At 51.6% G+C, this 25,424-nt stretch overlaps 7 protein-coding genes across 10 annotated transcripts; 5 read left to right on the plus strand and 2 right to left on the minus strand.

Moving 5' to 3' along the window:
• Positions 1-178: 178 nt before the first annotated feature.
• On the minus strand, positions 179-1,536 carry PV06_09041 (uncharacterized protein; the record flags this gene model as incomplete). The annotated part of the gene is made up of 4 exons (XM_016410445.1): positions 179-908; positions 959-1,069; positions 1,121-1,237; positions 1,293-1,536. The coding sequence occupies 4 exons, from the start codon at positions 1,534-1,536 to the stop codon at positions 607-609; spliced, it is 774 nt and encodes a 257-aa protein (XP_016259467.1). The 3' UTR covers positions 179-606.
• On the plus strand, positions 1,529-4,017 carry PV06_09042. Of its 2 annotated transcripts, XM_016410446.1 has the most exons (6): positions 1,529-1,688; positions 1,751-1,801; positions 1,854-1,898; positions 1,969-2,046; positions 2,103-2,390; positions 2,442-4,017. In XM_016410446.1, exons 1-6 carry the CDS (start codon positions 1,685-1,687, stop codon positions 3,587-3,589), a joined length of 1,614 nt encoding a protein of 537 aa, XP_016259468.1. In that variant the 5' UTR covers positions 1,529-1,684; the 3' UTR covers positions 3,590-4,017. The 2 variants fall into 2 exon arrangements, with proteins under 2 accessions (XP_016259468.1, XP_016259469.1); XM_016410447.1 differs by having other exon boundaries at positions 1,529-1,801.
• A 200-nt stretch (positions 4,018-4,217) lies between these two features.
• PV06_09043 lies at positions 4,218-11,029 on the plus strand. 2 transcript variants are annotated; one of them, XM_016410448.1, is made up of 3 exons: positions 4,218-4,338; positions 4,502-5,673; positions 5,721-11,029. In XM_016410448.1, exons 1-3 carry the CDS (start codon positions 4,272-4,274, stop codon positions 10,713-10,715), a joined length of 6,234 nt encoding a protein of 2,077 aa, XP_016259470.1. In that variant the 5' UTR covers positions 4,218-4,271; the 3' UTR covers positions 10,716-11,029. The 2 variants fall into 2 exon arrangements, with proteins under 2 accessions (XP_016259470.1, XP_016259471.1); XM_016410449.1 differs by lacking the exon at positions 4,218-4,338 and having other exon boundaries at positions 4,477-5,673.
• A 350-nt stretch (positions 11,030-11,379) lies between these two features.
• Positions 11,380-15,180, plus strand: PV06_09044. 2 transcript variants are annotated; one of them, XM_016410450.1, is made up of 10 exons: positions 11,380-11,527; positions 11,594-11,619; positions 11,681-11,857; positions 11,911-12,275; positions 12,386-12,577; positions 12,638-12,776; positions 12,880-13,328; positions 13,391-13,937; positions 14,005-14,102; positions 14,155-15,180. In XM_016410450.1, exons 1-10 carry the CDS (start codon positions 11,416-11,418, stop codon positions 14,717-14,719), a joined length of 2,670 nt encoding a protein of 889 aa, XP_016259472.1. In that variant the 5' UTR covers positions 11,380-11,415; the 3' UTR covers positions 14,720-15,180. The 2 variants fall into 2 exon arrangements, with proteins under 2 accessions (XP_016259472.1, XP_016259473.1); XM_016410451.1 differs by having other exon boundaries at positions 11,594-11,857; positions 11,911-12,577.
• A 771-nt stretch (positions 15,181-15,951) lies between these two features.
• Positions 15,952-17,405, plus strand: PV06_09045 (uncharacterized protein; the record flags this gene model as incomplete). Its single annotated transcript, XM_016410452.1, has 3 exons — positions 15,952-16,122; positions 16,225-16,347; positions 16,458-17,405. 3 exons carry the CDS (start codon positions 15,952-15,954, stop codon positions 17,403-17,405), a joined length of 1,242 nt encoding a protein of 413 aa, XP_016259474.1.
• A 2,117-nt stretch (positions 17,406-19,522) lies between these two features.
• On the plus strand, positions 19,523-22,017 carry PV06_09046 (uncharacterized protein). Its single transcript, XM_016410453.1, has one exon. The coding sequence runs from the start codon at positions 19,969-19,971 to the stop codon at positions 21,562-21,564; it is 1,596 nt and encodes a 531-aa protein (XP_016259475.1). The 5' UTR covers positions 19,523-19,968; the 3' UTR covers positions 21,565-22,017.
• A 79-nt stretch (positions 22,018-22,096) lies between these two features.
• PV06_09047 (uncharacterized protein) lies at positions 22,097-25,420 on the minus strand. The gene is made up of 2 exons (XM_016410454.1): positions 25,194-25,420; positions 22,097-25,139 (listed from the first exon to the last, which is right to left on the minus strand). The coding sequence occupies exons 1-2, from the start codon at positions 25,367-25,369 to the stop codon at positions 22,703-22,705; spliced, it is 2,613 nt and encodes an 870-aa protein (XP_016259476.1). The 5' UTR covers positions 25,370-25,420; the 3' UTR covers positions 22,097-22,702.
• Positions 25,421-25,424: the final 4 nt, after the last annotated feature.

Genomic DNA, 25,424 nt, shown 5'->3' on the forward strand with positions numbered 1-25,424 from the left:
ATAATATGCATAAAATCACAAGCCAAATTATCGAACAGCGACCAAGCTCTGTGTCCAGTTCCTAACCTCCCCTTTTCCCTATTGACCTATGTACTACTCCATACAGAGCACATCACACGGGTCGAGGAGCCGAAATTACTGACTTTACAGTAGAAGTACACTCCACTTTACTCCGTACTCCTCTTGAACATTGATCCTCTTGAACATTGATCCTCTTGAACATTGTGTGAGAGTACTGTACAAAATGTTGCCCGGACCTGATCTTCCGGTTGAGCCTCTTTAGCCGACATCCTCGAGCTTAACTCCGACATGTTTATTTGACAGTCTTCCAACTTGCAAACAGTCGTTGGGGGTGTCGATGGTGCTCATTTGTAAATTCGAGCATTGTGCTCGATCGTCGTAAAGTCGTTCATAAGCTGCTTGGTGAAACAAGCTATTTCTTGGGAGTCGGTGGCTGTTGCTCGAGGCTATGATGCCGGTAGATGGAGAACAATAGACTGGCCATCCTGTTCCGGATCAACATTTTGAGGAAGGCCACCTGAGCTTCTTGCTATGGTAGTGATCCAATGGTCTTGACGGTTTTGTCCTCATCTGTCCCGGATCTGTTCACGAATCTGACTTCCTGCTAGACTTTTGCTGTTTGCTTGCTTCACGGATGTCTGCGATTTGATCATCGAGTAGTGAAATTTGTGCCTCAATGTTGAGAAGTTTGCTGTTCAACAATTCTTCATACTGCTCATCAGAGAGCGATTGCATAGGCATAAGGTTGGCCATGCCTCGCTGCAAGCGTAATGGGATATCATTAAAATTCAGATCAAAGGATCCTCCGTTCACATTGAGCGCTGCCTGAGAGGTGGCAGCCAGGGCTCCCAGAATAATGCCGCCTGGGATCACAGCAGCTCGTCGCACTGAACAGCATTTAGGAGATATCCACGGCTTTTACGATTATAATACTCACAAAATGCACCTGCGACAGCACCGGCACCAAAGCCGCTAAGGCCACTTGCAGCGACCACCTGTAGCGGGTGCTGTCGAGTTTTCGGGTCTGCAAGAAGGACACTACGACAGTCTGGCCATCTGTTAACATCTTTAGACAGGCTTTGGAAAGGGGGATACAAACAGAAGAATGTAGTTCCTGCGCAGAGCCATTGAACTCCGGAGTAGGTTGGGTATAGAACAGGATTAGGCGTCGAGAGAATAGTTCCAGCTACTCCGCCATAAGCTATTCCGAGAACTCCTGGTAGAACGTGATCAGCAAGAGGCCAATGCCGTCTTTATCAGAATCGACATACCAGTCCCTACGCCTACGGCGAGAGAGGACAAGACTGGATTGGTGAAAGAATTGACCAGATCATTGGTAATGGGCCTGTCCATCTCTAGCCATGCTTTCCCGTGAATTGTCGAGGTGCAGTCGGAGAAGAGGAGCAGAAGAAGAACGTTGCCGCAGCGCGGACAAGTTCGCGCCAAGGCCTGACGGAAGAAAGTGAGGGCAGACTTTCGCAGGACATTCAGCCTCTTCATCGATTGCGTCTCCATTATCCTAGATCATTCGAGAGCTCATTTGTGTTCTCGATAATAATTCTGTCTGTCTGATTACGCCAACAGGCGTCTTCAGTCACCGTCACTTTTTTCACCACCCTTACCAGAGCGGTCGCACAATCGGCGCGTGCTGAGATTTGCAATCATGCGTACGAACAGCAACGTCCCTGTGCTGGGAGGCCTTGTTGTTCTTTGTGCTGACGATTCATAGCTCCGAAGAAGAATCAGAAGATGTCCCTCGGGACCTTCTTGCAGGATGAGAGTGCGTCTCGAGCTGGATTGGCCCCGGATGACCTTTTGACTAACGCCTACAGATTTTGGCTCATGGGCGGACGAGATGGAGGACATGCCCTTGCCAGGTGAGAATCCCCTCTCTGACTCGAATCTGTATGAATTGCCAAGATCGTGGCTGACTTCTGATGATCGTAGCCTCCGACAGCAGGCCCAGCTATGCCTCCGAACGACGTACCTACAGCACTGCACCTAGCTTGGGAGGCGGATTTTCAGGTGGGTAATCACCTGCGCGTTGGAACACGGCTCGGAAGCTGATACTAGAAATACAGAGAGACGAGATACCTATGCTACGCGAGAACAATTGCCACTTCCCACTCAACCTCCTTATACCGCCCATCTTGCAAATCTCTCCTTTGATGCCACGCAGGGAGATGTTAGTGACTTCTTCAGAGACTGCGAAGTGACCAATGTTCGCATCGTGGAGGATAAGATGGATCGCAAACCAAAAGGCTTCGGTTATGTGGAATTTGCAACCTTGGACGGTCTTAAAGCTGCACTCGATCTGAGTGGCAGTAACTTGGCCGGTCGCTCAGTGCGCATTAGCGTCGCGGAGCCTCGTAAGTGACACCAATGTTTGGGAGACGGCAAGTATGCTGATGGATGGATAGCGAAAGAGAGACAAGATACCAGAGACTTCAGCGACTGGTCAAGGAAAGGCCCTCTTCCAGATCTGCCAAACAACCAGCGGAGAGTTTCCGAACGGGCTGGTGGATTTGGAGGTCGCAATTTCGACAATTCTTCTGACGCCGGCAGCGAAAGAGGACCACGACGCGCATTCGCCGAGGGTGATGGAAAGGTCAGGGACTTTTCCAATTGGGAGAGAAAAGGGCCATTGTCGCCTGTGTCTCCGGCCCCCACGTCGCTCCGCGAGGGTGGCAGGCAAGGTAGCAAAGACGGTGGATTCCGCCGAAACTCCCCAGCATGGGGTGAGGGCCGATCTCAGGACGGCTCGCGACCGCCGAGGCGCGAGTATACTGAACGACCACCACCTGAGCGAACTCCAACAGCGTCAGAAATGGATAACCAATGGCGAGCTAGAATGCGACCTGACGCTCCCGCTAAGGCACCCACCCCCGAGGCGAGTGAGCCTTCCTCGCCTGCTCCTGCTGCCGCTGCTGTTCCTGCGACGAGGCCAAAGCTGAATCTCGCAAAGAGAACCGTGTCCGAAGCTGAGCCGGTGACATCCCCCACCCCTGTGTCTGACTCCAAGGCTAGTCCATTTGGTGCAGCACGACCTGTCGACACAGCTGCAAAGGAGAAGGAAGTGGAGGAGAAGCGTCAACTGGCTATCCGTCAGAAACGCGAGGCCGATGACAAGGCCAAAGCCGAGAAGGCAGAGGAGCGTCGTTTGGCAAAGGAGAAGGCGGAGCTTGAGAAATCCAGGGAACCGACTAGCAAAGATAACAAAGAACCCAGCGCACCAAAGGAGAATGGCGAAGAGAACGCCCAACAGACTACCCCGAAATACGACATCCTACGACGCGCCGATTCTGGCATGAATGATATGGTCGCTGATGACGAGAACGACGAGGGTGATGAAAGCCGTCCTGTTGATGACAAGGCGGTCAAGCCCAAAGAAATTGTTAGAGACCCACCTAGCCGCGCCAATGGATCATGGCGCAATGCACCCACAGCTCAAGCACCTGAAGGAAGCACAACAGCAGAATTGGAAGAAGAGGGATGGAGCACAGTCTCAAAGCCTTCAAAGCAGCGAAACAACCGCCGCAACTACCCACCTCGCGCAATTGCGTCTTAACTGTTGAAAGACCTACGACGGCACCACTTCACTGTCCGTTCAAGGTAAGGTATATGAAGGCCTGCTTCTTGTTCTATGTACATCTAAATCTCTCCGCTTCCTGCCTGGAACGCCCACGGCAGCATTCTGAGCTGGTCCTGTGAGAGGCCGCAGACCTCAGCAATTTTGGTTATCCTTCTCGCCTTACGTTTCTATCTGATGGGCGCAGATGGTGGGCTCTTTGCTTTCTGCATGGTGGAGTCTCGGGAAAAGTGTTTGTGTTTATCGTACAAAAGGTGGTAGCCAGGACGCAGAAGGATTGAAGGACGCTTGGTCGCATTCGCACACGCAACTGCTTGAAGGCCGGTGCAGCACGAGGTCTTCTAGAGTACCCATAGATTTTGTCCAGTTCGGACGTGTCTCTTTGTTGACTGTCAATTTTTTCTTCCCCAGGCCAGTTAATTGCTCAAGATGCGACCGTAGTAAGTAGAAGGACCAACTAGGAGCGGTCTAGTGTGAGTTCTCCTAGGCATCGCCGATCAGCCAATCACAGCAGTGTGTGCGCGTGACTCTCGCCAAGCCCATGATTTTCAGTCAAAATTGACGCGCCGGGTCTGCGGTTCGAACCTCATGACCGCTCTATAATTTCGTTTCACATCTCGCTCACAAATCATCACAGATCCCCTGCTATGGAACGAAAACGATGGCGAAGAGCTTGGATGAACTCATCGAGTTTTTACTCGGTGAGATAGCACTGAGTGGACTTTCCGGTAAGTACTTGGTTGGTGCGAAAGTAGCGACGTCCTATTCTCTCATTCCAAAAGTATGCGAGGGACCATCAAGGAGCCCCACACGGTCTACAGACATCCTTGCATTCCCCCCTTCAGGTTCCATTACTTGGAGGGTCATGACTGACCACCGATCTGTATACAGGTCTCACCATCGATGGCCTCGCGAAAGCTGTGTCATCGTTTTATGATCCCACTCACCTACTAGATGCCAACGATGCTACTGCAGAAGATCTTTTCAAGTCCGAGTCCAGGGTCAACGTCGACCGGCTCCTGCTTGGTAAGATCTGGACATGGCTTGGTCGACATCCGGACATTTCTCTTGGCGATAATAAAGAGTACAACAACATACCGCTGGATCAGATAGATGTCGAGTTTGCCAGAGACGCTGTCAATGAAAACCTGAACCCAGTCGACCAATCGCAAAATCTTGGGAGCCCCCCAGAACACAGCCGACAACCTGAATCCCTTGGGGTGGACCAGAAGAAACGAGTTCCAAGCGAAGCGCCCAGGATCCGGGCTAACGAGGACCGAATCTACCAGGCTCTCTGTGGACATCCTCCGGACGTCACCAAAGTAGCGTCTTTGGAATTCGATCTTTTGGCTCAGATTGCTGCGACACGGTCAGATGGCATGTTACAAGGTGAACTTATCAGGTTGACGGGTCAAGACAAGCGCTCGGTTCCTAAGCGTACAGACGCATTGCAGCACAAAGGCTATATCATCAAAGAAGTGGTTTATCTCAAAGGCAACCGGACGAGTCGCCTTACATTGAAGAAATTTGCTCCATCCAAGGCCTATGATCCGGATGACATTCATCGCCAAGGTGGACAGCCTCTAAAAGGCTCAACAGTGCGAGATGCTGTTCGGAGAATCTTTGACGTTCTTTCACAACAGCATCTTGTTTCCCAGACACAGCTTGCACAGCAATTGAACCTTGAATCCGCTGCCGAATCCACCGTTCTGGGTAGGATTCTTCGGCGCCTTGATCGATTGAAATGCCTGAAAAGAGTGAAAACTGCTATCGGCCCCTCGGCGACTTCTGGAGATGTGCAACCGTTTGTTCAACTTTTGCATCGTCCTAGTCCTGAGGACTTGCAGAACCTCGAAGTGAATGATCTGAAACTAGATTATACTATACAACATCTGTCCTCGGTACTTGAGCCAGGGTCTTCCGATGAGCTAGGTGGAAGCCTTTCAGTCTCTGAGGCTCCAGGGACTGCGCCACATCTTGCAAGATGGAATCCAGACCGCAATATGGCTAACACCCTTCTCGATGCGGCGCGTGTCGCAGGTCACGCTGGGCTCACTAATACGGTAAGGCACCTGGAATGAAATGCAGGCATGCAGCTAATACCTCTCAGAGTTCTCGACAAATGGTCACTGGCCTCTTCGTTCGTCGGACTATTGAATCTCTACTTGCCAGAATATCTGCTCAGTCGTTGAGCGTCCAGCCGCTTCATCTACGACATCTGACCATTGTACGCACTAGCATAACAGTTGATGGCGTTGCCCAGTTCACCCATTACTCTTGGGATATCTTTCTCCAATTGGTTGCCGAACACGCTATTGATGTATCTGGGATCCCTGGAGCAAAGCAAGCATTGGCAATGGCGAACGCCAAGAAGGATGCGGCGTCTAATGAGAAGACTGCGAAGGTCATCAAAATCGATGCTTATGGCTTTCCTATTCAGAATGCACTCTCTCTCCAGGTCAAGAATGGCGAATGCAACTTCTCAACGCTCATTCGGGCCGCCGGACCGGGAGATGTTCTAGCAAAGGTTGGCGAACCTATCCTGGTCAAAGATCCCGGCCAGAGACCGATCGTCACGCTGCGCGAGATATTACCCGAAGAAACCCGTGTCAAAAAATCGTCCCTACTCACGAACCCTGCAGGGCTTGGAAGTCCTCAAGCCCGGACAACCGCGACACCTACTAAGAAGAATGTCAACGAGGCGGTCGCCGGCGGGATTGTGAGGGGCCGGCCTCGAAAATATGCGCGAGGTACAGAAAGCTTCTGGAGGCGGATCTTCCTCGAGGCAAGAACGAATGCTGGCATGTCTAAGAAGGATCACAAAGGCGTCATGAAAGATCCTGCTGGTCTTGCTCTGTACGCCCGCCGTCCTCCTGGTTTTGATGATACACTGTCGAGAGGCATCGATGCTGGGCTTCCTGTTCCACACCACATTGAAGATATCAATGAAGCTTGGGTGGCTTCCACAAAGAGTGTACTCGATCGATCATCCGCAGGCCTGTATATTACACCAAAAGGGGTGCACCACAGCAAGATCAAATCACAGTCGCAAATTTTGATATTCAAATCCAGCCGCTTACAAGAAGTCAGCTTCCGTAACAGGAACGTCCCTCACAAATGTCGATTCATATCTTCTAGCATTGCTCACAGCTTTACATACCCACTTCTACCTTCCTCTCTTTCCGAACGAGAGGATCTTCGCAGAGTTTCAAAAGCCAGAATATTGGCTAAAGAAAAGTCAGATCGCTCTAAACAGCAATCGAGAGAGCAGGAGGTTTCTGCTGCCGAAGTCTTGCATACGGACGAGGAGTCGGCTGCAACGCCTCCATCATATGCCTTATTGACAACAAGTCAGGCTGCTTCGCACGAGGCCTCAATAGTCTCGACGAATGAAGAGCTTGTCCAGCCTGGGTATAAGTCGAATCCTACATGTGCCTCACCAGCTGTTTTGCCCGAGCTCGAGACTGAATCGCAAGATATCAAGCTGCCTAGTGGGAAACGTCCACCACCACCACCACCACCACCACTGAAATATGCGCCCGTCCGTTCGGGGGAGATTGATAATAGCCACATTGCAGCTGGATTGAGCGAGCAGGTCTCCGATAGCGGATCACGACCCTCGTCTGGTGTTCCTGTCTATCCACAGACTGGCGGTATGCTCGTACCAAGATCAAATGATGCGAATCAACTCTTCTTGCAGACAGATCTGAGTCCTTCGGATGGAGAAAATGCATTCGAGAGCAACTCTCCTGTAGATGCACTTGTCAACGAAGGTGAACGTATTCTCAAGAATGTCCTTGCTGTTGCCACCACAAGCGCTGAAAGATCAGCAGATACTCCGTTGCAAGATCATATCGAGCAGTCTGTCCCGGAGGACTCAGGAAAAGCTTCGGCTTTGTCCGTTAATTCTCACATAAGTGCAGAAACCACGCCTACACTGGCTCTGGCTCGTCATGAGAGCTGGCCACCCTCGGAGGTTGACGGCGAGTTTGTCCCTTCCGGTGCTGCAACTCCGCGACGCAGAAAACGAACGACACAAAAGCGGCACCGAGAAGAAACTGCATCAGATTCTGACGAATTTCCATCACAAACACAGACACAAGGGTCAAGTCGAGAAGCCTTGAAGGTCGGTGCCTTGTGTCGCAAGATTGTTTTCCAGCTGGTCTCGGAGACATCAGGAGTTGCACCGAATGATGCCTCCACCTTGAGAAGAATTTCTACTGCCAGGTGGCAAGAAGCTGGCCAGCCAGACCGCCCTATTCTCAAAACACTCAAAGCTGCCATCAAATCTTTATGCGAACGGGGTAAACTACGGCAGGTCATGTTCAGTCATCGGAGTCGAACGGGGATGATGCTCAAGCGCGCAATTCTCTTCCTTCCAAGCATCAGTCCAGACTCTCAGGTTGTTCAAGACATGAAACAAAAAATCATCGATGCTGAGCCTGCAGACTACATTCCACCACACTGGAGAGATGAAGGCAATCGCAAGCCTTTGATTGGGAAGACAGCTTTCAACGTGGCGTCTGATGAGGAGGAGACGCCACGTAAAAGAAGACGAGTATCTTCAGCTGTTGACGATGCAGCCAGCCCTTCGATGGAGACTAGAGCATTCAAACGTCATCGATCTAGCTCAACGGCCATCTTGATACCTGTGGACGAACGGACCACTTTAGAAAGAAGCGTGAGCGAAGATGCATCAGATTTGGGACCTATCAGAACTGTCGGCGTTCCAACTGCAGCAACTGGATTTCTGACTCTGAAAGTGCCGCGTCTTGGCGCTCTGCCGACTGTCCAGATCGACCGTTGGATCATCGAAAATCCGGTCGTAGCGCTACGGTCTGACTCGAATCCTTCCAACCCCTGGAAAGATACCAGCACCAACGGTGGACGAAGTGTTCGGAAACCAAGAGCACGCTTAAATGCGAAGAAAGTGATCTGGGCAAATGACGGCAAATTAGACTTCCCATCGTCCCTACAAGACATTCTACAGATGCCAGATTTGAACGTTCATTTCAAAGATGTTCAATCTGCCGATATTGGGCTGCAGCGCTTCGCCAGTGAAGTAGAGGCTGTCCGCGCTTGGGAGGAACAGGAATCAAAATTCTCCAGCCGGACAAAATACGCTTTCATCAACCATGGCGTTCCCAAGGCACTCTACGCGCGTGCTCTTGTTCCCGCCGCGATTAGCTTCGAGACTCTTGTACAATTTTCCAACAAGGACCAAGTCGAGGTCGAAGTTCCTTTGCCTCCGACGAAGTCATGGCCTAATTTTGTGTCAGCACTGGAGGCACCTACAGAGTCGTTGCAGCGCATTGCATGGCTACCGAGCGACCATTCACCTACGCAGCCACCTTCCGCCCCTCAAGCGGAAATTGCTGCATCTCGCTCTAAAAGACCTTACAAACGCAAACCATCCACGGAAGACATCGATTTTGAACCAGAATTTGAGCCTCAGCCCAAGCGCCAGAGAGGTGGCGCCAGAGGTCTACAAGTCACGAGCAGCAAACGTGGAAATGCCAGAGGACGTGTGAGCCGGACAGAAAGACCAGCCCGAGGCACCCAGCACCTCCGCAACATGGCCGAGCATGACATATACCGTATCGTCATCGCCGTGATTGTCGTGCGCACTCTCGCAGGTGGCCTAGAAAGTTACATCGACTGGCCACTCGTGATGAAGTTGTTTCCCGACCGCACCCAGGACTTTGTCGCGGACCGGTGGAAGACGCTCTCGAAGAAATATCCCCGCGACATCAACTCGCTGACGAACAATCTGCAGTGGAAATACCTCGAAGCTCTAGAGGCTGACGAAGTGCCATCCGTCAACTTTGAAGACCTAGCATCGACAGATTGGGCCGGCATCATTGACTGGGCGCTAAAGAAGCTCGATAACTTGAACTCGGAACAGATAGGAGAATTACCCGACACTCGCGACGAATTCGACAAGACAACCAAATTGTCCTTCACAGAACCCAAGCGCTACCACAACCTGCTTGGATATAATCTGAACATTACGAATCCAGCCAGGGAAGACCTAATAAGCTCTCTTATCTTCGGACATACTCATCCTGCCAGCATTTCCACTGACAACACTCTGTCAGTGAAAAAACGAATGCAAATGCAATACACTCCACGCTTCGAATCCGAAATGTCCGATCCGACATTCCACCTCGCCAAGTCCTGGGCTCTATCTACGGTCCTGACGCCTCAGGAATCCTTTGACCCGTCCGTCGCGCTGGCCAAACTATCTCGCCTGGCTCCCACGGCGGCCATGCGAGACACGCTCCTTGCACGCGTGCTGAAACTACTACAGGATGAGAAAATCATCCAGCGCGTGTCCAAGGACCGAAACGGCCACGACACCGTGTCCAGCGTGCGGTCATGGGAGCCGGCTCGAAAGCTGTTTGAGCGTTTCGATGAGCGCCGTATGATCACGCCGAGCATGCTCCGTCGCGCCGCGGCGTACAAGCTCGACGTTCTCGACGCTGCCTTTGCGCGCGGCGAGAGCGCCGCGGCGGTGGTGTTTGAAAGCGACCAGATCGTCGACGACGCCCAGATGGTCGCCGTGCTCAACCTCTACAGCCAGGGCGTCGTGCGCTTCCAACCGGGCCGCGACGTGCCTCGGACTCGCTATGGCCTTGAGCACGAAAAAGTTGGCTACCAGACCCGCAGCATGGACAAGAGGGTCCTGAGTTTCGCCGTCGACATCTACACGACGTCGCCGACTTCGTGGGTCTCGGGAGATCCTGCTGCCGCTGGCCGACAGCTTCGTGTCCCGCGACGCGGAGGACACGTAGACGATGAGGAACAGGATGGCTTGATCCCCGCATGGGTCGACATCAATGGCCACGTGCAAGTGCACCTGTGGGAGATGTTCGTTGGCGGAGTCGTGGGACTGCTGGCGCAGATGCCCGGAGCCACGGCCGCCGAGATCTCAAGGGCCATCGGTTTTGCCTTGGATATGCACGAAGTAGAGCTATTGATGGGCTGGTGCGTCCAAGCGGGCTTTGCAAAGGTGCACATGCATTCTGGAGGCTACGAGACTACAGAGTGGTGGTGGTTGTGTCTTTCAAAAGGTGCCGAGGGTGGATGGACATGGACTGTTTGAGATTTCTTTCTTGCCTTTTTTGTTTTCGAGGATTGATTCACTTTCAACAACAATTGGAACGGCTTTTTGATGACAAGCGTGGAGTTGGGCCCCATCATAGGTACGGAGTTCTTTTTCCTTGGAATTGTCACATTTTCACGATCAGTTTCGAACTGGAAAGGGAAAGGGAAAGGGAAAGGGAAATGGGAGTTGGGCTGGCAATGGTAATGGTAATGGGAATAAAGCAACGAACAAGACACGAAAGACTAGCTTCGTTGACTGAGGCTCTGGCTTCAATGTATTATGCATCCACCAAAGGTCAAAACTACAGAGTCATGTACAATAGTAGACTAATGACACCAAAAAGAAAGACACAGTTTCGAAACATACTGTATGCAGTTGTATACCTATTTGTATACCGGATTAGTTCGGATGGTCGGTAGCAGCATCGGTCCTTGTATCGGCTGCTCGGTCGGGTTGTCGCATGAGGGAGAGTCAGTAGGCGGTTCTTTGGCACCAACGCCAGCACGTTTAGGCGATGCTGACTATGCCTAATACAGGCCGGCTGTGCGCAAGTCCGTCGCCGACTACGGAGAAGTGTTCGGTTCCGTCAGTCTCTGCCGACCGCCCGCCATCTCCGTTCCGTCTCTCTCTCTCTTCTTCCTCTTCCCAGACAATCTCTTCACCGGGATCATCGCTTACTTTCCAGCGATCCCGGAGCATGGAAATGACCAGCACTGACCTTCTTTCTGCCGATATACCGGTCTCCACCATCGAATTGCCTGGGATAGAAGATTCAGATAAAAGAGTCAAGACACGACGCTCTCGTTCTGGTAAGGCGCACAAACACACAAGATTCGTAATCATCAATGGAAAATAATCTAACACTGATCGAACAGGCTGCATTACCTGTCGTGCTCGCAAGGTATGCCCGAGGGCGCCGTGTAACTAGATTGCAATGAGACACCACATTAATATGTCTCTAGGTGAAATGTGATGAACGTCCAGGCCGCTGTCTCAACTGTGAACGATTCAACTTGGATTGCCATGGCCCACGACATGATGGTGGTGAACCTCTACAGCAGGATAACGCTTCTCCAGCGCAAGTGACACCAAAACGAAAACGCACATTCAGATCTTGTAGAGAGTGTCGTGCATCCAAGGCATGAAATCCACGACCATACTGGTGCACCATTTTGTTGACATTTTACTCTAGTCGAGATGTACCGGTGAACGACCTGACTGTCTCCGCTGCAAGCGACGATCCTTGCTTTGCGAGTACGAAGCAGAATCCGATCCTCAATGGACTCGCAGACTGCAAGGAGGGCCAAGAGCAAGTCTTTCGGACCCGCCAACGAGGACAGATGACACACAGGCTTCGGCGCATCCCCTCAATGATAGTGCAGGTATACCAAATTTGAGCACGAGGACCAGTGACTTCGGTCTCTTAAACACTGATGCAAGCAACAACACCGTGCAAGCAAGAGGAGGACTGCATGGACCGTCCAGCGTAACAGCTCGTCCTGAGCCGCCAGTAGGCCCTCGAACCACCCAAACCCCCAAGGTTGAGAATCTGTCCTGGTATGTTTCCTTTGCATCTAGTATCAGTGGCACCAGACGGCTCAACTTATTACCTGCCTCCTATTGTCTGAGGTTTACTCCATACTGACGGGCTTGTTGTGCTTTCCTAGGCTTTCTACATCTCGCCTCCCTCCACGCTCCAAGATCCGACTTCTAGTAAAGGAGTACATGGACAACATACATCCTTTACGGTGCTACGCATTCATCCACAGGCCATTGTTCATGGAGAGACTAGATGATGACACGAGTGAAAGCCAGGCCAACAATGCATTGCTACATATTGTATGCGCGCTCGGTGCCAAGTACGTATTCGCATAGGGTGATTGTGTCCAGTCCGGAGAGGCTGACGAGGATCTCTCCAGGTTTTATGCTCTACAAAATTCTGGTCACGCCGAACGTGGCGAGTACAGTAATGTGCTTTCGGCCGGAACAGAGTGGGCCAAAAGAGCGGCATCTCTACTTTTCTCGAATCTTGACAACGTCTCGGTCGAGAATCTTATGGTAAGTGATCCATGTTCTAGCCATGAAACCCCACGGCTATCCATTCGAAAGGCTAAAAAAGACGCATTCTGATCAATATCGATGTCTTGTTAACTCGGGGTAGACCGCGATCCTGCTTCATGATCATGAAATACGCGTTGGCAAACATGCAAGCGCTTTCGTCCTCACAGGCGTTTGTGCTCGCTTAGCCCACGCTCTTCGATTGAACCTGGAATATTCGACCGACATCCTAGAAGACGAGTCACTGAACGGCCCTTCAATACCATCCAAGGAATCACGTCGGCGTGTGATGTGGAGTTGTTACGTACAAGATGCGTTGACGGGTAGCGGTACGGATCAGTTAACCATGTTTCATGAGGGAGATATCAAGATCCAGCTGCCTACTCACGAACGGAATTTCTTATTTCAAGTTCCATGTGTGACAGAACTCCTTCAGCCTGGTCAATTTTTGAAATTTCTGCCTCTGGACACGATTCCGCCTCGACCAGTGGAAAACATGGGCCTTCTGGCTTTTTATATACGCCTGATCAGGATTCGGAAACGGGTTTTACGGTATGCCTTGAATACCATATCCCTGGCACTGACGTGGTTTGGCGTGATGTTAACGTAAGCAGATACGTCAAAAGACTCGACGCGGCGGAGGAACCATGGTTCCCGACATCAGAATTCACAGCGATCGATGTTTCGTTGCGAGACTGGTCGTTAAGTCTCCCTGCAAGCCTTCAGCTGAACCGCACGGCTTTTTATCTTAGGAAAGAATCATTGCAACTCGGCGCTCTGATTTTGCTGCAGTGCACCTACCACTGGACGATTTGCGACTTGTATCGAATTTCCACGCCGCAGTTATACCGCCTACAGATTAGATGGCAGTACCCTCGCGAATTTCAGGATCATTTACAGACTACAATGTTCCAGCGTGCGCAGGACTGTGCTAGTATCTTGAGGGATGCTTTGAACCACGGCACGAAAATCCTGGCTGATACCTGGCTTCCCTCTGTGGCTTTCGATAGCAATCGAGTCATGTTACACTATGTCACTCGCATCTTAGGCCTCCAGACAGAACAGGGCAAGGCGGTACTGAAGGAGATCATGCCGCACGTCAACAGCAATTTAGATTGTCTTGAGGCTATGCAATCAATCACGAGCATGGCTGGCCCGTTTGTGAGTCACCGATTCCAATCTCCTTTAGTCCTGTATTGTTTCTTCAATAACTAACTCTTCTTTTCAGTATCAGGCCGCACGGAAGATGCTGATCGAGTCCGACCTTGGGTCATTGTCATTCTCTCGACATATTGTTCCTGATCAGGTAGACGACGATTCCGACAGGTATGTTAAGTTCGACCTCACAGTGCAGGCGAACCCAGCTAAAGCAGCACAGTGCATCGAAGTCCAGTAGAGAGGGCTCTTCCAACCACAACACCTTTGATACCGTGCTCCAACCGACCAGCATATTCCGCTTAGCCCGAGGCACAGGTGCTGAAACTGCCACGGGGGCCCTTCGTAACGAGACACTTGGGCCTCCACGGTCCTCGGCTTCTGCGGCAACCTCTCAACAAGCTTCAGATCTGCATGTACAGCGACAGAACCAGCAACCTAACTCTCGGACTATTGGCCAGACGCAGAATGAGCCAATGGAAGGACTTGAAGTCTTGCACGCTGCTGCCACCGTCGCTAGTACTAATACCAGCACCGATGACCTTCAACCTTTTTTCACCTCGTGGTTTGATACTGGTACATGGCACGATGCGGAAACTGCTCGAGCAACGTACGATCAGAGTGCATACGGTCTGCCTCCATGGATGACTGGCTTGGAGGTGACTGATGGTTCAAACAACGTGGCTGGTGGAGCTGAGGGAATGACAACAGAAAACTTTACAACGGACCAGACGAGGTCATCTGAACAGTGGCGATTTTCGACCGATTTTCTTTCGACAAATCTATAGTGTGTTGGTCTGTGTACATGTACGACGGCAGGGTCTGTGGAGTTCGACGACAAATACGGTGAGTATAATAATGATGAGTGGTTCGATAAGCCTTGAGGCGAGATCATTCAAGTCGAATGAAGGACCTGGAAATCTGGGCTGAAGGGGCTACATCTGGTCTGGGGGGGGATTTTTCTTGAAAGCACACCACGACAGGTCTGAGCGTTAGTTGAAGCATTGGATATGGACAACCAGGCCATATCAATAGCAGGAAGGTGGATAATATCATTGCAAACCATTCGAAGAGCATAGAATCAATTGTGTTCTCGATTCGTTACTATCCTGACGATGCTCAGCCTTGCCAGGGCATTGGCATTCATGTGATCAGGCTGTGGTTTTTGGTATGACATCTTTCAGAGTGATGATCTTCAACGCACACACTTCTTGACTTCTGCTATGATAATCACACCGCTGTACACGCTGGCTTTCAGAGGTTTTTTACCCATGTCTGTTGCGATGGATCAGCTCTTCAGACTAATGACATTCCAATGGAGTCCACCGTCGAGTCTTGGTGATGTAGTCCGCTCACGAAGCTACGAGAACGCTAACGAAGAAAGCGGGGGGTACAGTACATTATCCCCAGATGGACGGAATTGATGCGCGGAAACCATACTCATTGGCCTCTCCCGACGACTCGTGGTCATCATCCAAGAATCCCCCAGTCCCGTCGCTTCTCCTAATCAATCACTCTTGCGAGTTACTCAGGGTTCTCAGTAACCCGAGGCTCTACTGACCAGGATGACCACCTTCCCGAACCTCAAGAGAGGAGAGGATCACTTATCAATGAGGGCTTGACCCGCCCCCAGTCTCTGTGGGCTTTACCATGATACATATAGTCTACTCTACAGAGATTGAGTGCTCTAATCCAGTAAAGAATCACCGCCCCTAGCATCTCTCCGATACTTCCAGATTTTCGGATATACTTCTTCGGTGGAAATTTTTCTGTCCGCACATTCGTTAAGTAACGCCGACAAAGATGCTGTTCAGCGTCAGGTCAAGAGTCACTGTGAACACATTCCTTCATTCGTCTCTGGGAAAGCGACGCCTCTTCGTTTCCAGGGCACGCGCATCTCCAATCGCCAACTTCTCAATTAATGGTGATCGATTATGGTACGTACTCCGTATGGCACAGATGGTTACAGTCGAATCATCAAGAACTCAACTTGCCAATTTTTGAGGTTGGTTGCCTTTGAATGTGTGCTGATATCATCGCGCTGGGTTCTTCAAGGAATGACATCCATTATACTGCACAATTCAGCGCCCCGTCTCCAGGTGGAGTGACTCGTCTATGCGCCGACGACAATGATAAGAAGGTGCGAGATTGGTTTCGAGACCAGGTGCTTGCTTTGGGCGCAGACTACAAGGTACGGAACCCGAGAAAATTAGACCCAGTCTCTACTTCAAAATTACACCTACTACGAGGCAGACAGAGTCAATTGATACCCTGCTTCTGACAATCCAAACAGGTAAATGCTACAGGCACCCAATTTGCTCTCATCGAGGGTATGGACAACAGCATCCCACCGATTGCCATGGGTAGTCATCTCGACACGGTGGCGACGGGAGGCAGATTCGACGGTCCATTAGGTGTAAGTGGTACAGATTTCTCTTTCCCTTTCCTTCTTTCCCTCCCTTCCGTGGTGGTGCTTTACGATTCCGTCAACGAGTTCATACACCTCTCACAATACATGATATCCAGGTCCTTTGCGCGTTAGAAGTGCTACGAAGTTTCCGCGAACAAGACATCAAGACACGAGCACCCCTCGTGGCCATCAACTGGACCAACGAAGAAGGGGCCCGTTTCTTTCCCCCTCTGGGTTCGTCTCTCGTCTACGCGGGCCAAAGCACCATAGAGGCCGCGCACGCCTCGTACTCGAACGACGGTTCCCCGGAAACCATGGGCGGCGAACTCCAACGCATAGGCTACGTGGGCTCCGGGCCCAACACGTTCGACGAATTCTCCATCTCGGCGCACTTTGAGGTCCACGTCGAGCAACAGAGCAGCCTGGAGCGGGCCGACAAGCCCGTCGGCTGGGTGCAAGGGTGGGAAGGCATGACGTGGTACGAGGTCGTGTTCCGGGGAGCCGACGGCCACGCCAACACGGCCGACATGCACGGGCGGAAGGACAGCGTCCAGGGCGCGGCCAGGTTCATGACGAGCGTCGAAACGCTCGCCCACAACATGCACGGCCGCAGCACGGTGACGGCCATCGAGAGCGGGCCCGTGGGGGCTTGCAACATCCAGTCCCGGACGAAAGTGGTGTTTTGCCTCATGCACGCCGAGGGTGAGGGCTTGCTGGAGATGGGCCGACGGGCTGAGGGGTTGGCCAAAACCGCGGCTTCGACGCACGGTCTGGAGCTCGACATGACTCGGTCCCTTCATATCTTGCCGGGAGACTTTACACCGGAGGCGGTGGATTGTGTCGCCCGCGCGTGCGGCGACAAGGGGGTAGGCGCCCGTACCTTGACGGGCCACGACTCTCTTGAGACCTTGCTCGTCGCCCCGACGGCCATGGTGTTTGTCAGGTCCAAGGACGGCGTGAGCCATTCGGCAAAAGAGTGGAGTGACAAGGATGATTGTGCTGAAGGGGCTTTGGTACTGGGGAAGTCGGTCTTGAATTTTGACGAGTATCTGTTGAAAAAGTAAAGGAAGGACGTCGAGGATAAGGAGATATTGACGCTACCGTTTTACGAGTCCGAGTATGAGTGACGAGCAACGACGGTCCGATTACAAGAAATGTACCGAGCGATTTGTACCGTACACAGCGAGCGATATTTCCTCCTCCAACGATATCTCTAGTGTATACGGAGTACATCCAAGAGGCATCCTAACTCAGCTAGGGTAGGTAAGTTGGAAATACTCCCGTATAGAGCAATTCTATCCCTGTACCAAAAGGTTATTATTTTCATCCAAGACAAATAGTTCACCAGAAATGTACTCGTAGTGTCTAGGTAGACGCTCATCTCCATAAATGTTTCTTTTTGTGACTGTCCTCAGACTTAACAGAGACATCGAAATCATTTCACCAAATCGTACCGACTCATTGTACCCCCGTATTTCCCTCCAACTCGGGCTCTAGGTCGTGGCATCAATAGCATACCTAAGTATACACCTCCAAGTCCTCCGTACATCAACTCATACTGTACACAATACACTGTATCTTCCTGGAAACAAGTGCTACAGCGTAACAACAACCCTTCCAACCCCTGGAAGGGAAAGAAAAAAGAAAAAGGAATCAAAATGTACCTTCCCAAACCAGGCGACGCACATGTTTTGGATCTATTCAGTCTCAAGGGTAAAGTCGCCATTGTGACAGGTACGTTTTGAGTCTTGTTGTAGGGAGTACATATCATCATCTATCCATTCCCACCCTCGTCCGTCGTCGACTATAGCTCGTCACTTGCAATTGTTCAACACACACACACACGCGCGCGCGCAGGAAACTAAAAATGAGTGCTTAAAGGCGGCTCACGAGGCATCGGTCTCGAAATCGTCAAGGCCTACGCTGAAGCCGGGGCCTCGGTCGCGAGTATCTACCGCAGCTCCTCGACGGCCCACCAACTCGCGGCCGACCTGTCGTCTACCCACGGGGTCACCATCCGAGCCTACCAATGCGACGTCAGCGACGAAACGGCCGTCGGCGCCGTCTTTGAGCGCATCGTGGCCGATTTCGGGGGCAAGATCGATATCCTCGTCGCCAACGCCGGGATATGTTACACCGCCGCCGCCGAGGACATGAGCACGGCGGAATTTCGAAGCGAAATGGGCGTGAACTTCGACGGGCCTTGGTTCTGCGCCCGCGCCGCGGCCAAGTACTTCAAAGCTCAAGGGAGTGGCGGGAATATCATTTTCACCACGAGCATATCTGGGATGATTGTAAATATTCCCGACAAGCAGGCCATTGTGAGTTTTTTTTCCTCTTCCTTTTGGCTGTTGCCCCCTGACCTCGATCGACTCCTCTCGACGACAGAGGCCTCGGTCTCAGAACATGCTTGAAACATTGGGTTTTTTTTTGCTCTCAATGCTGATGAATTATATGATGAAACTAGTACAACGCTTCCAAGGCTGGGTTGATACATTTGGCAAAGAGTCTTTCGATCGAATGGATAGATTTTTGTAGAGTCAATTGTGTCAGTCCTGGATATATCTGGACAGATATGTTGGATGGAGTGCCCAAAGAGTTGTCGGATGAATGGGTTGCGTTGACTCCAGCAAAACGCATGGGGGAGACATATGAGTTGAAAGGGGTGAGTTATGATTGTTGTGAAAGACACAACACCAACTGACATGGAGAGACAGGCCTACCTGTTCTGTGCCTCGAATGCATCGAGCTTCATGACTGGTGCGAATATTGTTGTTGATGGCGCTTGCACGGTGCCATGATGAAGATATCCACGTATGGAGTGTGTGTGTTGGTTAACTCACTGATCAGATGGATGTTGGAAAGTACAGATATCATGGGAATTCGGGTTGATTGGTCTCAGGAATAGATCACAGGTCGCCCAGGTCAGTGAGTGTGAAGTACCTACTGGATTTCTTCAGGGATGCCCCCAGACTGCGGAAAAGAGAGCCTATTAGTGACAGTTCTAACCTATTGGGCATGCCTAAAAAGTTGGCCAATAGGCCATAAGGACGGAAGATTGTAGGCGACAGGGGTCGCTGTTACTCTACCAAATCGGAGTCCGTAAAACAACCATGCATGATTTATTTAACTCCATGAGCAAACTTCTATATTTACTTCAACACATGCCACAGAGGTTTCAGATTTTTCGCCATCTTGTCTCTTGTCGACGCACATCATTCGACGTCAAACAATCGACGACGGACGGCGACTGATGTCCCACATATGAAACAACGATGTTCAATACATGGCACATGCCTGTCCAGGTCCATGGTCTGTTCCCGTGTCAATTCTTCAGGGTTCATCCCATCATCGGCTGAGAATTCTCCATTCGACGACGTCGCATATTTCTTTCCCTCTCTCCACTACGGAGTCTTCTCTACGACCAACAATCCACTCTCCTTCCAGGTTTCTATACCATTTCAACGTCGCTTAAACGGGTAGGGCAACCTTTCGTATCTTTTTTTCCTCCTCATTCACTTTCTGCCCTTGTCCTTGTTTGCCGCAGTTGATCTTGGAATCGCTGCTTTCTCCCTCCCCGGACCGAAATCATGCTGTGTCTCTCCCAATAACAACAATCATGATAATATGCTTCTACCGCGGCCGTCTCGATTCCGTGGTCAATGGCATCGTCGAAGATTCAGTCTCTTTGGCCAGTTTCTCCTGATATTCCTCCTCCTCCTCTACCTCCACTCTCGATTTTACTCGAGCCCGACCCGGCAGACACCAAAGGCCGTCGTCCCGACTCCCGCGCCCCGTCCCACGAGCCCTCTCCTCAAAAGCCAGGCTTCCTTCTGGCGAGATCTATACCTCTTAATCTTGAACAATGACCCGAACTGTGACCATCCACCGGACCCTGTGGTGCCTCAAAAGTTGGACATTGGATATGATCCCTCCCACAACCACCAAAGACCGGACATACTGTTCATGGAGTCCAAGGACATCAAGCGCATGAGGGAGGCCCATTCCAACTTTATAAATGACATGAAAAAGTCCACCCCGAAAATGCCCTATGAACCGGGCAGCCGGGGCCTGGTCATGACCGCGGGGTTCAAACAACTCCCCGTCATGGTCATTTCCATTCGCATGCTGCGCAGGACGTGGTGCCTGTTGCCCGTCGAGGTGTTCGTGGCCGACCCGGACGAGTACGACGAGGAGATTTGTACCAAGGTCCTGCCGACGCTCAATGCCAAGTGTCTGGTGTTGCAGGACATCTTCCGAGCCGCCGAGTCTGGCGTCGCCATCGACCGCTTCCAGTACAAGATCATGGCCATTCTCTTCTCGTCCTTTGAGGAGGTGTTGCTGCTCGACTCGGACGCCTTTCCCATCTACAACCCCATCACCATATTCGAGCAGGAACCTTTCAAGAGCACGGGCATGATCGTGTGGCCGGACTTTTGGTTCGCCTCGGAATCTCCGTATTACTTCGAGATTGCCAAAATCGACGAGGTCCCACCGCTGAACGTCAGGGCCTCGGTCGAGTCCGGTGAGCTGATGTACTCCAAGTCCAAGCACAACATGTCCATCATGCTGGCGGCGTACTACAACTACTACGGCCCGACTTATTACTACCCGCTCCTCTCGCAGGGCGCCCCCGGCCAGGGTGACAAGGAGACGTTCGCCTGGGCGGCCGCCGCGCTGAAGGAGCCGTACTACGCCGTCCACGAACGGGTGATGGCCCTGGGCCGGTTCGACTCCAACGGCCACTACCTCGGCAGCGCCATGGCCCAGCACGACCCCATCGCCGACTGGGTCTACACCAGGGTCAACGGCCCCCCCCACGAGCGGCTCGGGGAAGGGGAGGCCTCGACAGACTTCAACCCTTTCGACATCAAACCGACCGAGGTCCGGCCGTTTTTCGTGCACGCCAACTTTCCCAAGTTCGACCCGGCCACGATCTTTGGCCACCAGATGCGCGGGTTCGAGGACGAGGTCACGGGCTCCGGCGGCCCGACGCACGACTCCAACGGGACCGCCGTGCGGTGCTGGATGAGCGAAAGCCGCGCCAACGAGGTGTTTGGGTTCGACGTCGAGCGCGGCTTCTGGGAGGAGATCATGGGCACCGCCTGCGAGTACGAAGGCCAGTTCGGCTGTTGGAAGGGCCGGCACGGCATCTGTGACCGGGTCAGGCACTATTACCTCGAAGTGTTTCACGACCCACCTCGAGATTCTGATCGTCCATGACGGACAGATCCAACCCCTTCTCTCACCTTGGCCTTGATCTTGATCTGGATCTGGAAATTGGACAATGACCAGAATCCCCCCAAACGTCGAGGCCACCGGCTCCTCCTTGTCTTTTGGCTGATATTTTGGTGCGAAATTCCGTCCGCGTCGGGTCGGTTGATTGATGGATCGATCGACTTTGTTTATCTACACACATACTCACTGCCGTTGAACATCTATATACCTACGCACCTACGTACCTAGCTGAGCACCTACCTTTTCTATTGGCAGCAGGGGAAGGGGATCATTACAAAGACCAGTCGATGTCGTGTTGCGATACACGTCTTTTTTTTTGGTTGGGTCACGAAGTCCAACGAGACACACGAATGTCAATGAAGCATGAATCAATGTCTTTTTTTTCCATCGTACTCTTTAGGAATACACCGTATCCAATTCGTACGTACACGTAGGCCACCTTTTTCATGCACGTCAATCAAGTACATCACGAAGAACCAACCCACCTATAATCTTTTGGTGGAAAAAGAAGGTACATCATAAGTATATTCCGAAAATTGGCATTGTTGTCTGTCTGTCTCTCTAGTCTAGTCCAAAAGCTTTGTCCCGACATTGGAGGCGGAAAACAGAAACAGAGACAAAGCACCTGGCGTACCTGGATGGGTAGGTAAGGTCGGGTTTGGGGGGCTTGCGCTGTGGTCGAAAAGCGGGAACTGAAACAGAAATCGAACCCGTCTGTACGGAGTACTTGAATCTGCAAGGTTCGCCTGAACATCTCTTCATGCGCCGTCCAGGTCGTTCCTGTCCCCGTGCAAATGTACCCAGGTACCTATAAGATCATGCTCCACAGAAAAACCCGCCTACCCTTCGCCCGCAGCTCCCAACACAATAAAGACAGCAATCGTAACGGTCATGATGAAGGAGAAGAAGACGAGGATATGAGGCACGCCTCCTCCTCCTCCCGAAAATCCCAATGTGTGTATGCGCCGATTTACTTTTTCTCCTCTTTTCCAACGAGAAACTCCAACCGAAAAAAAGTCAGGATAGAAACACAATATCTTGAGAAGAGAAGAGAAAATCACCAGCTCTGGACGCAGATTCGAACACACCGCTAGGAACGAGCCTAAATGATGCACTCAATTCCTCAATACGTCTCTTCGAGCTCGGTGCTCCAAGCTGCGTCGCTCCCGTCGACTCGCACCGCGTGGCCATATAGACTGGAATTCATGTTCTCGTCCGAGATGTCACGGAATTGACCATGGCCATACTGCTGTGCTTGACCTTGGTAGCCGTACTGTTGCTGCTGCTGATTCGGCATGCGCATCTTCGCAGGTGGAGGGGCCATTTGTCCCGCAAATGCACCCCCAGCAGTACCGGGTCTCTTGCCGTTCAGGTTTTGGTGTGGGTTGACACTCATGCCCAACGTATTCGTCGTGGATGCATGGACCTTGGAATAGTACGTATCTCTGACGTCGCGTTCAGGTTCCATCTCCGAAGCGTCAGAGTATGTTTCCCAATTCTCACTTCCGGATGCTGTTGTGGCAGTCGTCATGTTGGAAGACGTATTGGACGTCTGGCGCGATTGATTGGTGGAAGGGGGTGCAGATGGGTTTGACCGATGACTGTGACCATGGACTGAACCTGCTAAAGAATGCGATGTCTGGTGTTGATGTTGACTCATGTGTCCGGCATAATATGCGTCGGCTTGTGGCTGATGTTGTTGACGATCACGGTTGAGGAGGGATATTGACATGTATGACATGCGCTCGCGGTCATCATAGACGTCTTCTGGGGATATTGGCCGGACATAACGGTTGCTCTCGTTGGATCCTGAAGAAACTGTACTGGCAGGCCGACCCGTCGCAGGAGCTTGATTGAGGGGCAACCCTGTAGTCGTAGGTGCCGGCTCTTGCGGAGGCACAAAGAGATCCCTCATTTTGGGAGGAGGTGCTCGAGGAGGACCCATTGATTTCGTACTCTGGCCAAAATTGTGTTGCGGCTCAGCAGGTTGGGATGTGGCATGGGATGTGGCATGATGAACCGTCCGGCGTTCGGGTGAGTTGTTGCCATGCTTCAATGTGCCCAATGGTGCACGAGCTGGGATTTTCGAAGGAGACTTGGCTTGTGATGAACATCCATTTGCAGCAGATGCTGGCGCGGGATGTTGTCTCATTGTTGCGGATCTGCTACCAGTTGGCGTTTTGGCTGTGGAACGTGGTGGAGGGCCTTTCATAACACTTGCAGGTCGAGCTATCTGTGCAGACTTTCCAGCACTTGGAGCTGATTTAGCAGGCTGCGTAGTGGCAGGAGTCTTCGATCTCGGTGGAAGTCCGTTTGGTGTCTTCGATCGTGGAGGTGGCGCTTTGGTCTCTGCTTCTTCCATTTCATCCAAGAACCTCTCGCCATGAATCAAGAACGGTCTGCCGTATTCGTCTTCATACTTCTGGAGGGTCTTGGTTAACTCGGCTGTAACCTTGGGGAGTTCCTTCGCGATCCTCTTTCTCATCTTTTCCTCGCGCAAGAGTTTGCCAGGATCTCGCTTCTCTCCTTTCTGTGGCTTTAGCATCAATCTCGTAGCATCTGCAGCAGATGCAGCAAGTGATTCCTTATCGGCAACCAGTGACTTGTACTTCTCAACAACTGTCAAGATTGGCGCCCGCTGTTCCTTCAGCGTGGTAAGTCGTTCGATCTCTGCCTCATGTGCAGATAGTAGAGCATCGCTGTAGACATCAGAGAATGCTGGTGTGAAATCGAGCATCTCTTCCTCCGAGAAGTATAGAGAGTCCCAAAGCTCTTGAAGTCTAACACGAGCATCCTCAACAAACAAGTGCAGGTTTTGTCTCTTCAACTCGTTGAGTCTTGCCAACTCATCCTCGAATTCGTTGATGGTTCGTAGGCCACAACCGCGGTTAGCAGCCAGGAAAGCCTTCCGATCTGCTTGTTCAATACCCAATCGATCCCACAAATTCTCTATGTTCTTCTTGATGTCGACGATTCTCCTCTCTCGGCTTTTCTTTTCATCGACAAGTTTCTCACGCCGGCTCTTTAGTCGGTCCAAATCTGCCTGGTGTAGTCCTAGTTGCTCGGGTGAGTCCCGATAATGCTGCACTATCAAAGAATCGGTCTGCGCCTGTGGGATACCCAAGTCCGACCACAACCTCACAATCTCTTCTGCGGTTTGCTGAACCACAACGACTCTTCTATTATACTCATCATAGACTCGTGAGAATTCCTCATCAAGGGTTGTGACATAAGAGGGAGACAAGTCGAAGTTCGGTGGACATGTAGTGGAAGAAGTGGGAGGTAGTCTGATCTTGACGAAAGATGATTCGAGATGCGACGAGTATGACTCGAGAGCTTGAACCAGCTTCTTGACTTGTTCAAATCGTTCTCGGTGGAGCCTGCTGACGACGTTGTACTTTTCTTTGAGGTCGCGTAAACAGTCGATAAGAGGGAAGGTAACTCTGAGTCCACTGCTGTCCAGGTCATAGCCTCTCTCTTTTTCGTCGTCCAGCGAAGCTTCCATCTGTTTGATGGTCTTGATTATGTTATGCGCCTCTTCGGTGAGTTCGTTCTTTTCCCTGCAAGCAATGATTAGCACATCTCGTCAACACGGGCTCAATAGCACAACATACTGGTTGACACTGCGGAGGTGGTTGTGAAGTGTTTCAGATAGAGCTGCGAAGAGCTCTGTTTCTCTGGAGTCGCGTTCATTTCGAGGAACCCCGATCTCATCGAAGATCGAGTGCAATTGACCGATGATGGTGGTGACCTGGGTCGTCAAGTAGCTGGTGTCCATGGGCGCGGGCATGTTGGCGACTCAGGGCTGGTGGCCCAGCTGCTTGATGATAGGTGTCTGTCAGGTT

The sequence above is a fragment of the Exophiala oligosperma genome, assembly GCF_000835515.1.
Source record: "Exophiala oligosperma strain CBS 72588 unplaced genomic scaffold supercont1.9, whole genome shotgun sequence".
NCBI lineage: Eukaryota > Fungi > Ascomycota > Eurotiomycetes > Chaetothyriales > Herpotrichiellaceae > Exophiala > Exophiala oligosperma.